The sequence below is a fragment of the Octopus bimaculoides genome, chromosome 20, assembly GCF_046866305.1.
Source record: "Octopus bimaculoides isolate indiv1 chromosome 20, ASM4686630v1, whole genome shotgun sequence".
In the NCBI taxonomy this organism is placed as follows: domain Eukaryota; kingdom Metazoa; phylum Mollusca; class Cephalopoda; order Octopoda; family Octopodidae; genus Octopus; species Octopus bimaculoides.
In genome coordinates, this window is record NC_142947.1 from 8,100,706 (window position 1) to 8,113,967 (window position 13,262).

Here is a 13,262-nt window from a genome sequence, read left to right on the forward strand (position 1 = left end):
ACAGAGGAGATGAGAGATATTGATGGCAAAGCTACATATACAGGCCAGAGATGGTAACTGGCTGCATTAGAAACGTTGGTTTATTGTAATTATGGTGGGACAGTGAGATGTAAAGATGACAGCTCTTACTTGTCATCAACTGTTATGATTCTGTTGCTCACAATGAGTGAAAAGACAAAAACAAGTAACAAGTAAAATAAAATTTAACGATACAAAATATATATTGCTTTGATATAACGTAATTACCAAAGAATATATTTTGTCTAATTCTAGACATTTTCTCATCAAACTTAACAATGAAATATTATGGAAGATATATGTGAAATAAACCAGAAATAAATTATTAGAAATACAAAACAAACTCAAAGGAAAATTCTCAGGTAAAAGAGAGGTAAATGGAGATAATGTGAATGCTTCTAGACTGATCTATGGAAGTCCAGGTTTTTACTCTAATTTTCTCCTCTATTATTACTGGAATAAGTTAACAATAGCTGTCTGTGAAAATTGGCACTTCCATATTTTGGCATTTCTGTTGGAATATAAATGGCTTGTTATAATCATGAAATGTGAGAAGCACACTTGTAGATCTTTTCTAAACACAGCAATACACATAAATAGATTCACACATGCACACATGCACATACACACACGCATGCACACACACACACGCACACAAACAAATACATACATATATGTATGCATAAATAAATAAATGCATAAATGTGTACATAGACACATACATATGTATGTACATATATATACATATGAACATACATACACACCCAATACACATACATACATATATATGTACATGTAAAACACTTCAGTTGTTTAGCATGTATTAAGTGTATACACATGTGTAGACATCCAAATATATATATATGTGTGTACACATATGTATGTCAAAATGTACAGATCCATTCATGTAATTGCATCTATGTTTGCACATATATGTGCACATACATACGTGCATGTATGCTTATATGCACACAACAACAATATATGCACATGTATAAACGTGAATACATACATACACATGCATTAAATATACACATACATTCATACATACATCATATGCATTACATTCATACATAGAGTCATGCATTTATATACACACATATGCATGAAAAGTCATCCATCCTTCCATCCATCCATCCATCCACCCATATATACATGTATACATACATATATACATACATACATACATGCATACATACATACTTACAAATACAGAAATACATATGGACACATAAATACAGATACACATATGCATACAGATACATGCATACACTCACAAATATACACACACACATACATTCATACAAATACACATATACACACACATACTAGCATACAGATACATATATACATACATACATACGTTCATACATACATGAGTACCCCAGTGATGTGTAAGTTCTTGTGAAAAGACCGTTACTCTGCTAAAGCCATCTCTTCCTCTCTCCACACACACACAATGCATTCACACATAAACACACATATTCATAGATACACACACTCACACACACACACACACACACACACACAAACACACACACACACACACACACATGCACATGGTGTAGGCCAACTTGTATCATAGTACAACCACTTCTTAGAAAATTTGTAAATTTCTTAGGTGTTACCATAGAAACCTACAAATAGGGAATAACTCCCAGCCACGAGATGACTGGCCAGTTCTAGAATTAGACAAACTTTGTTTAAGCCACTTTTTCCAGGTCCCCCTTAATTAATTAACATGCTTTGGCATGGCTTCTACAGTTGGATGTCTTTCCTAACATCAACAGAGTGTACAGGGTGCTTTTTTCATGACACCTGCACTAGTGCAGTCACAAGACAAAACCCTTTCACAGAGTGAAAATGAAGTATTGAGGGAGGTGGCTTTGTGCCAGGTGATGAAAAGTCAAAGTTTAGTTTGTAACAGAAGAGACCAGCAAACTAAACCGCTTATGTAGAAGTTTGAAATTACACAATTCCAGCTGGTCAAGCCTGGTCAGTTTTTTTGCTTCTCTCTTCACCATAGCAGTTTTTAATATAGTGTGTTTCCATTAGGTTCCTGTATGTGAAAGTAATTAAAGTGAGTGAAGCGTGCAGAGAACTGCACTCACCCACTGGTGCTCTCTAAATTCCAATGAAAAAGCTTTGGTTTTAGGCTAGAAACCACATCTTTCTCCATTGGTGAGAAATTTGAAAAATAAAAATGAAGAATTCATACATACATACATACGTACATACATACATACGTACGTACATACATACATACATACATACATATCAATACACACTCACAGACATACATTCATATATATATATATATATATATATATATATATACATACATATAGATATACATACATATATAAAAGATACATACATACAAATACTCACATACACACATATACATACAGATATACACATACACACACATACATACATACATTCATATGTATATATACTTACAAATACACACATACATATGGACATATAAATACAGATACGTTCATGCATACACTCACATATATGCATGCATACACACATGAAAATACATACATACACACACAAGCATACAAATACATACATACATATACACATACAAATACATACATACATACATACTTACATACATACATACTCACACATACATACACACATACATACAAATAGATATAAATACCTACATATGCACACAAAAGCACACACATACAAGTATATACACATACAAGTATACACACATATTTTCTCTGTCTTCTCTCTCGTTTCATTCAATAACTTCCAGTTTTCACCTCAGTTGTTTTGTTCATCGAATTCATAGTCGGAAGTTAATCAGTTTTGGCTCCATAACTAATTCGTTACGAAATATATTTTCTTGTCATATTAGGTGTGTTAAAATTGATTGTATAATCTAAGTCTACCTTGAAAAAACATTTGTAATAACAGGTTAATTTTCACCATCATTAACAAAGCTGACATTTTTAGAAGCTATACCATTTAATATAGCTTACTTCATACAAGGGTTTTCTGACTGTAAAAAAAACTGTAAAAAGAAAAGACAATGGCTTTCTATTCACTTAGCATTTGTGTTTGTGTCTCGTTGATGTCTACACACAGTATTTGTTATACATTCAATATCTGTACAGGAAGGCAGTGAGCTGACAGAAACGTTAACCTACACTGGGCGAAATTTCTTAGTGGAATTTCATCTGTCTTTAAGTTCTGAGCTCAAATTCCATCGAGGTCGACTTTACCTTTCATCTTTTCAGGGTTGATAAATTAAGTACCAGTTGCGTACCGAGGTCAATCTAATCGACTGGCTCCTTCCCTAAAAATTTCAGGACTTGTGCCTAGAGCAGAAAAAAATATCTATACAGAGACAATCTTTCCTCTTGACATATACAGCCAATGTATCTCTCTCTCTATATATATATGCAATCAACATGTACACAGTGTTTATCTATACTGTAATTGTCTGTGCACCCTTCTGTGTATCAGTGCATGTTTATTTCAATATGTATGTGTATCCAGCTCATCCCATGCCAGCATGGAAAAAAAAGAATGTTAAATGACGATGACAATAATGAGGATGATGATAAAGTGTATCTTGATGATACTTGCTCTTTGTGTTCTACTGAGTCAGAAAATTATAAATTTATTACACTAACAAATCATAAAGTTATGATAAACGAAACATAAATTTATTATATAAAAAAAACTAAAATCTGTCAAAAAGTCAATGCAATCAGAAAACATGTGATACTTACATAATTTGCAAATTTGAGGACGTGTTTCAATCCCATTGACATTCCATGATGCTCCATCGCCAAGAACAAGGTATTCAGGACAATAGTGAAAATGATGAAGACATCTGTAAATGAATCGGAGATGATATAATGGGCATATGACTGAATTCTCATCCAAGGAGTGAAACAACAGCGGCAACATTTCTTGCAGCAAGAACAGTTTCGGTCATGAAGGTGAGAGTCTTCCAGATGAGAATGGTTGCATTGGTTAGTATCTGTAGAGAAAAAAAAAAAGAAAAGGTCAGTGAACAATGGGTGACATTGGACATATGGATGTTATTATAAGGTCATTGATTTCATGTACTTATGTACAAAGTTTGTCCAAAATAACATTAATTAGTTGTGCTAGAGGGAGTTGTTGTCTTAGAGGTCATCTCTTTAAATTTAGTATGGCTTGGATGGGTCTGCAATAAAGAGACCCTCTATGTGTCACTTCAGAAAATCACGAACATCATATAATCTCGTTTCTCCTCCTTGATTAAAATGAGGCCTTGTGCCTATATAAGAAATGGGTACAGGCATAGTTATATAGTTAAGATGTTTGTTCTGACCTAACATGGTTTCTAGTGTATACAGCACCAGTGTCCTTCATCAAAGTCTGGGTCAGTGAAATTTGGTTAACAAAAATTGTGTAAGTGGATCAGAGAGAAGAGTTCCTATTGCTGGCTTATAGACTTAATCCATCTCCTTGTTTAATATTACCAACACCTGAATACTCTTTGATATTGTTAGGAGGGTCTATCTTATTGCAAGTATTGAGGCCATATGTTTGGTGATGATAACTTCTTCCCTTCTACATTCACACAACCAGTCATGGTTGACCCCATAAAATGGCAAAGGCACTGCCATTCCTTCCATTAGAGACATGAAGTGATGTAAGACATCTATATTTATAGACAAAGTGGGAAACAATTATACCAATGTGTAGCACATTCATTATATGCATACAAATGTGGAACAACACTAGTTGTAATATTCTGTTTCTGAGAAACTTCTCAAAAAGAATTTTGTGTTAAAAACACAAGGACTTTATTTAGATTCACCAGCATTCTGAGCAAAGACCTGTATGTCTCTTTGAGCAAAGTCTTGTGTTTTTAACATACAAGTCTCTTGGAGAAGTTTCTCTGACAAGATATTAAAACTAGTGCTGTACCACACTTGTATACACATTGTAAATTTTACACCACCAGTATTTTAATCCGCAGTTGTTTCAAGTGCATATATTTGTAATTTAATACTTCTCCATTCTCTGTTTCTTCCATTGCTGCCAACAATATCAGTCTGAAATATTTCTTTGTTGGAAATTTCTAAAAAATGTTAGTTTAAAAATAAGAATATCTTATAAAGATTTCTCACAAGTAGTTGCTCTATATTTTTGGTTTCAATATTCTGAACAGCCTAAACCTCAAAATAACCACAACTACTCCTCCCCCAACCCACCATTTATTCCACTCTTCCATCTCAGTCTACTTTTTTCTGTTCATCACCAATCAATGAAAATATTGAAGTCAGTTGTTTTCATTTCCGCCTGTCTTCAAATAGTTTTAGTTTTGCCATGACTGTAACAGTCATTGGCTTCTTTTAGACAAGAGAGGAGGTTCTAGACCAAGGGCTTAGAAAACCTTTCTCATTTGAAGTATACAACATTAAATTAACAAAAATCTAATAAGGTTGCCTTTAAGAAAATTTTATCAAATTTACAGATAAATGTAATTATATTTATTATGAAAACATAAATATTATTAGAGTTATATATATATATATATATATATATATATATACATATAAATGCAAACTGATCTTTTAAGGGTTTATTCTTTTGTTTTAATTTGACATTAACATTTCCATGCTAGTATATATATATATATAAATTTCTATCCGAGGAATTTCTGATAGGAAATTCCTTCCATGTCTATCTAACATATAGACTCTGTAATTTCTAGTAGCAGATGAAATACATGTAATGGTGAATAAATACTGCCAATATATATTCCAACTTCATATTTTGTTTCACACACACACACACACACACACACACATACACACACACACACACACACACACACACACACACACACACACACACACACACACACACACACACACACACACACACACAAGATACATTAACTGACCTCCTTCTGACACTGTCAAAGTGTTTCGTCTTTCTTGTTCCTTTAAAATCTGCTCTCGGGCTGTAGCCTGAAAATATTATATAGATTATTAAACATTTCATGCTACAACAAAATATTATTTAGAAAGAGTATACTGTATTGGAAACATGTCATATCTCTATCATATATTATGTCAATATTGCTAACATGTGATAACTCATAAATATATACTGTAATCAGTATAAAACTACTTAAATAAAATATGCTATTATATAGATAGAAGTACAACATAGATTACAGCTACTTGTCATGTCAATGTTTTTCATATCTGTAGATGTCTGTCTTTGTGTATATGTTTATGATGTTTGGATGCTTGGTATACCAGAGTAAATGGTTTTTACTGTGAATTTCCCTGTATTAACAATGTATTACATTAAGCTCTTATTGACCATTCCCTATTTGATAAATAGTAGAGAGAATACAGCAAAGCTCTGTGGTCCCTGGTCTGTTTCTTTGCTACCCTACTTTTGTTTCTGCTGAATAATAGACAATTTATGATGAACACAGCATAAATCTACAGAAAGAATTCAAACTGTGATGACGACTGCAGAAATCAATGACTGAAGACAGAAGAGGAAGACATATAGAAGAGACAGGAAAGGAGGATGGAGAAGAAAACAAAACTAAGAAGAGAGAAGAGGAAGAGGTGATGACTGAGGAGAAAAAGTAAGACAAAACAGTTGCTTATAATTAAAGAGAGAAGAGAGATGCTGAAGGATTGACTGAGAAGAAAAAGACAAGACAGTTGCTGATAATTAAAGAAAGTAGTTTAACTGGTGGTGTTTTCTGTGATAATACTTAACTCTGTTTTAACGTAGAGATTATGTGCTGAAAGCTGCACCAAGTAAATGAGATACACTTGTAAAAATAAAGCAGAAACAATTCACTTTTTTTGTTTCCTTTTTTATTTTTTATTTTTACATCCATTTTATTTATTTGTTGCACAAATTGGACAGGTTTGCTAATAACTCTGTTGTTGCCTGTGATGTTGTTGCTTGTGATGATGAAGTTGTTGTTGTTGTTACCTGCGATGATGTGGTTGTCTGATATGATGTTCTTGTTAGGTGGAGTGCAACGGTGTTGCTAGGTGGACTCTATCAGCACTTGGATGTACTGATTCTCCTGACATCCAGATGAAGCCTGAGACAGTCTTGTATAGAGCAGTTGCAGTTGTGATGAGGGTGTCCCCAGAAGAGTATTGTCAGTAACAGGAGTACTGTTGCTCTGCTGGAGCATCTTAACCCTTTAGCATTTAAACTGGCCAAAATATTCCACCTGCTTTATGTCCAAAATGACTAAATCTGATCCACTCACACCTACCCTACAATGTCATTCTAGAAGTAAACAACCACAATATCTAACTCTTGAAGCTATAAAATTATTCATGATTAATTTAAAACAATGTGAATAAGTATTATAATTGATCGAATAATATGAAAACTAAAGGGTTAATCATGATCCATATGGTTTCTCTCATTGTTGCAAGGAACATCAGACTGAAGGTCCTGAAGAACAGTGATGGGGAGTGTATGAGTAACAGGCCATTCTAGAATATTCTGTAGGTGTGAGATCTATTGCCATAGTTATCATAGCACAACAGGAGTGGGTTGTGTTTTGAAATTGTCTCAAATCTCAAAATTATTTCGGAGTTTGGGGTTTGAGTGTCTGAATCTGGAAATGAGTGATGCAGGAGAATTGGAATTCAGCCAAAAGTATATTTGTAGAATGTGAACCGTTGAGAATGGGAGCTTCCTAGAATGATTAAAAGCCCCCAGCAGAATAGCTACCCTTTCCAGCATCAACAGAGGCCCTATTAAGGACTAAGCTATATTTCTAGTTTAGCATAAGGAATGAGAGTATAACGAAGAGCAGAATGAAATTATGAATAGTTTCCATTTAATTTATATTAGAATATATTTTATCAACCCCCAGACTGTGGTAAAGTGAAGTTGACCGCAAAAGGATTTGAACTTCAAACCACAAGCTTAGTTCTTTCTACACTAGTTCTGCAGCATTAGTTAACTCTTTAGCATTTAAACTGGCCATATACAGCCAAAATATTCTATGTGCTTTATGTTCAAAACCATCTGGATCTCGCCTCTCACACCTCATCTACAATGTCATTTGAAAAATATACAATTGTCATCAAAATCTCAAAGCTATGAGATAATGTTTGATTAATTCAAAACAATGTGAATAAATAAGTGTTGTGTTTCACTCTTACAAGACAAATGTTGAATGTTTGGAACTGCAAGTTACACAGCTCACTTTTCGAGAAGCACACTGTACTGTTCTTAGTAACATTCTCCTGTCATGATTTCCATGTGGTTGCACAAGACTTCCTTTGAGAGTTCTATATACATATCAGGATACCAAATCAGCAACCCAATGCAACTGTCACAATAAGCATTACATTTGACAGAGTAATCTGAATACTAAAGGGTTAATGATAATATCAATAAATCAATGATTGATTATTGCTACATTTGATTGGAGGTGGGGTAAGAGGAGAGAGGATAGGTTTTCATTATCGCTGTCACCATCACTTACATCATCATCACCATTGTCCTTGCTGTCACCACCACCATGGCCATCATCACCACAAATCAATTAAAGAAGCTTTTTTATATGGTCATTGTGAAGGTGCATGGCTTAGTGGTTAGGGTATTTGGCTCACAATTGCAAGGTCATGAGTTCAATTCCTGGTGACATGTTGTGTCCTTGAGCAAGACACTTCATTTTATGTTGCTCCACTCCACTCCGCTGGCAAAAATGAATTGTACTTGTAATTCAAAGGTCCAGTATGCTGAATCTCCCTGAGAACTACATAAAGGATACACATGTCCGTGGAGTACTCAGCCACATCTGTGTTAACTTCAAGAGCAGGCTGTTCCATTGATCGAATCAACTGGAACCCTCATCGAGTGCCAGGGGTTAGTTTATATGGTCATTAGATCTGCTAGAAAATACTGCTTAATCAACCTCAAATTACATACCCATCTTTAAAACAGAGAAGGATAATGTAGTTCTTATTTATTCCGAAAATGACTGAACTGTAACTGGCTGAATAGTTTTGATCATGTGTCTAATGTGTCTATTTAATCATGGTTGACCTGTGGCTAAACAAGTATAACAATAACAGCAGCAACAGCATTATCATCATCAATAGCAACACATTTTGTCTTATCAGTGTTTTCATGACATGAAGGGCTAAATGGCTTTGTAACCCAACATGTCTTCATGTATCTCATTCTTCCCTCATCTCTTCTGCTGTCAGTCAATGTTCTAATACTTTCAGTTCTTACGTAAACTATTACCAACACATCTTTGATTCATCTTTCACCACTCACTCCCTCCTTCCCTCAACCTAACATATTTCATTCAGTGAAGGAACATAAAACCAATGTTGTACTGTCAGTCAGAGGCCATTGACAGTAACAACATCTCTCTCTCTCTCCCCACCTCTCTCTCTCTCCCCACCTCTCTCTCTCTCCCCACCTCTCTCTCTCTCCCCACCTCTCTCTCTCTCCCCACCTCTCTCTCTCTCCCCACCTCTCTCTCTCTCCCCACCTCTCTCTCTCTCCCCACCTCTCTCTCTCTCCCCACCTCTCTCTCTCTCCCCACCTCTCTCTCTCTCCCCACCTCTCTCTCTCTCCCCACCTCTCTCTCTCTCCCCACCTCTCTCTCTCTCCCCACCTCTCTCTCTCTCCCCACCTCTCTCTCTCTCCCCACCTCTCTCTCTCTCCCCACCTCTCTCTCTCTCCCCACCTCTCTCTCTCTCCCCACCTCTCTCTCTCTCCCCACCTCTCTCTCTCTCCCCACCTCTCTCTCTCTCCCCACCTCTCTCTCTCTCCCCACCTCTCTCTCTCTCCCCACCTCTCTCTCTCTCCCCACCTCTCTCTCTCTCCCCACCTCTCTCTCTCTCCCCACCTCTCTCTCTCTCCCCACCTCTCTCTAATATGTCTTGTCTCTTCACAGACACCTAGCTAAACACCCCGCCTCACATACACAGGCATACACACATACACACACACATGCTCGCTTACATATACATATGCACTCAATAGAGATACACATATTACTCTTGTTTCAGTCATGTGACTGTGGCCATGCTGGAGCACTGTTTTTAATTGAGCAAATACGATGGCCTGCTTTCAGTTTCTGTCTACCAAATTCACTCACAAGGCTTTGGTCGGCCTAAGGTTATAGTAGAAGACACTTGCCCAAAGTGCCATGCAGTGGGACTGAATCCGGAACCATAATAATATTCTTGTGTTTTTCTCTGCCGCAACATATGAATGAGAAAGGAAGGGGTAATGGCAAACTGGTAGTGGGAGTGTTTCAACTCTGTGTGAGTATATGTGTGTCAATGTAAAAGGGAGGTATGTGAATGTTTGTGTTTGTGTGTGTGTGTGTGTGTGTGTGTGTGTGCAATGGAATTGGGATGGTGAACATTCAACGCTGAAAAGAAATATCAGGCAGCGTTTCAACTCTGTGTAAGTATATGTGCGTATGTGTGTGCGTGTACAAAGGGAGTATGTGAATGTTTGTATGTATGAATTAGTGTTCTTTCAGTAACAAACGATGATTGATGTCACCTCAAAAGACAACCACTAGATGACATTGACAAGTGTATTAATTTGATTTACCATCCATATTTATATATAAAATGCTACAATTAGCCATCATTTTTAACGGCATGGGGGCAGCTAGTATATTTATATATATATGACAGGCTTTTTTCAGTTGCTGTCTACTAAATTCTTTCACAAGGCTTTGGTCATCCCAGGGCTATAGTAAAAGACATTTGGCCAAGGTGCCACACAATGGGACTGAACCTGAAACCAAGTGGTTAGGAAGCAAACTTCTTACCTCACAGTCATGCCTGCACCTATGTTAACTTATTGTACAATGTATTAAAAAGCTAGGCCAGACAATTTAGAGATAAACCTTTTAGACAATAGAAATTCTGTCTTGTCACAAAATATAAATCCTGCCCTGTCACCAAAAACGTGAACAATTTTACTATAAAACAGCTGTATAACAAACATAATAAAAAATCACTTTGTAAAATATAGTTTCTTTTATAGTAAAACAATTTAATCTTTTTTTTTTCTACTTTAGGCACAAGGCCTGAAATTTTGGGGAGGGTGGCCAGTCGATTAGATCAACCCCAGTATGCAACTGGTACTTAATTTATCGACCCCGAAAGGATGAAAGGCAAAGTCGACCTCGGTGGAATTTGAACTCAGAACGTAAAGACAGACAAAATACCGCTAAGCATTTCACCTGGTGTGCTAACGTTTCTGCCAGCTCGTTGTCTTAAAACAATTTAATCTTGTCATAAAACATAGTAGAGTCAATCATGTTACATGTGTATATTTATATATATATATATATATATATATATATATATATATATATATGCATATGTACACACACACATGTATATATATACATATCTTTGTCACAAAACGTTGTTTGTAACAAAATATGACGAGTGCATTGTTACGAAACATGATGGTGTGTCACATTACATGAAGGCAACCCTGTCACAAATATAAATACAATTCCATTCAAATTGCAATATCATGTAACTCTTTTGCAAGTAAGTCCATCTTACTCATGGATAAAAGAGAAAGCAAGTGTTCTGAAGCAGTAAGCTGTCATAGTTAAATACAACACACAACATCATTATACATGAAGCAGATACGTTGGAGCATAGAAAATTGCAGGGTTATACATGAAGTAGGCACAGTCAAATAAAAAGCTTACATGGTTAAATATATAGAGAAAACATTGTCAAACATGAAGCAGAATATTGTATAAATGAGGGTAGCATATAAATGTTATAGAACAAAATCAGTTAAGCACTGAGAAGGAGCTGAACATGGGTAAACATTGACAGTAGAAAGGAGTTGGGGCAGTGATGATAAAAAAAAACATGTGGCAGAACATGGAAGAGCAGTTACACTTTAGCAACAATCTAAACATGGACAAATTGAAGTATGATATTGTTAGTCATGGATAGAGTTGTGAGTAAACATGGAACAGACAATTAGCAGATTTAGTGGAGAACGTAGTTGGATGCGTAGAAGCATAGAGAAGAAGCAAGTTTGACATGATGGAACATGATGCAGGTCTAGTAACATGTAGACCAAATAACGAAGTATGTAAGTTAGGATTAAACATGATGGACAGAGATGGATAATAAAGGAGCAGGTATTTTCATACATGATCCAGAGATGATTAATAATTAAAGAGGAAGCAGGCATTTTTACACATGCAGCAGAGATGGTTTATAAGTAATAAAAGAACAGATATTTTTTATACATGTGGCAGAGATGGTTAAAGATTGTTATATGAATATGGAACTTATTTGATGTGACAAGGAGAAAAGATGGTTAAAGATATCTCAAGCTCTCTGTCCAGAGTTAGGACAAAACACTACAATAAGTTGGGATTGAAAGGTCCACAGCTAAAGCCCAAAGGAATTCATATGAAGCAGACATTTTATTATGTAAGGTCCCACGTGAACCTATGTTATAGCAAGGAAGCAGTTCCTTCCTCCTTTGTTACTTAAGATACCATCAACAACAAAAGCTGTTGATTCTGGTTTTCCAGTATTGCTGCAGCCTATTGGCTGGAACTATTTATAGGGTAAGAACATGGACAAGACAGAGTTAAAAGGGGAGAAAATACAATGTAAATAAACAAGCTTGAACACAACAGGCCATATTAAACAGAGCAGCAGGGTGGTAGCATCAGACATGGAACAGGTAGGGTGAAATATGGAGTCATGATGTGAAACATGGAGCAATGAGGTGAGACAGGAAGCAAGGAGGCTGAACATGTAGCAAGGAAGTTAAATATGGGACTGTTGATGGTTGATGAAATGATTTGTATAGGACAAACATAAAGCATACATGTTAACATATGAAGATGATGAAGGGCCAAAGTACATGCTTGTGGAGTTGAGCATGCATGTAGCACAGCAGAGAGCATGCAGATTTGATAAAACATGTAGCAATTGTTGATGAATCAGTGACTAGACATTGCAATGGAATATAGAGTAGGGATTCTCAAACATGGCAGCTATAAACATGGAGCAATATATTGAAACAATGACGGAAACCAAATGAGTTCTTTAGAGAGTTACTACCCTTGCTATAGAGCTTGTTTTGGAAACAGTAAATAATCAAAAATCTCAAAATAACTCAACAAAAGTAGAAAAAAGAAACAATGAAACAACAAAAATGAATGAAAAATA

At 35.8% G+C, this 13,262-nt stretch overlaps 1 protein-coding gene across 8 annotated transcripts in view; it reads right to left on the reverse strand.

Moving 5' to 3' along the window:
• LOC106869839 (sodium channel protein 1 brain) overlaps positions 1–13,262 on the reverse strand; it is a 313,255-nt gene that overhangs the window by 70,015 nt on the left and 229,978 nt on the right. For all 8 annotated transcript variants that reach the window (XM_089337958.1, XM_089337956.1, XM_089337957.1 and 5 more), the window contains 2 exons: positions 5,954–6,020; positions 3,780–4,033 (listed from right to left, as the gene is read on the reverse strand). In XM_089337958.1, coding sequence (XP_089194084.1) covers positions 3,780–4,033; positions 5,954–6,020 — 321 coding nt within the window. The remainder of the gene's footprint in view (positions 1–3,779; positions 4,034–5,953; positions 6,021–13,262) is intronic.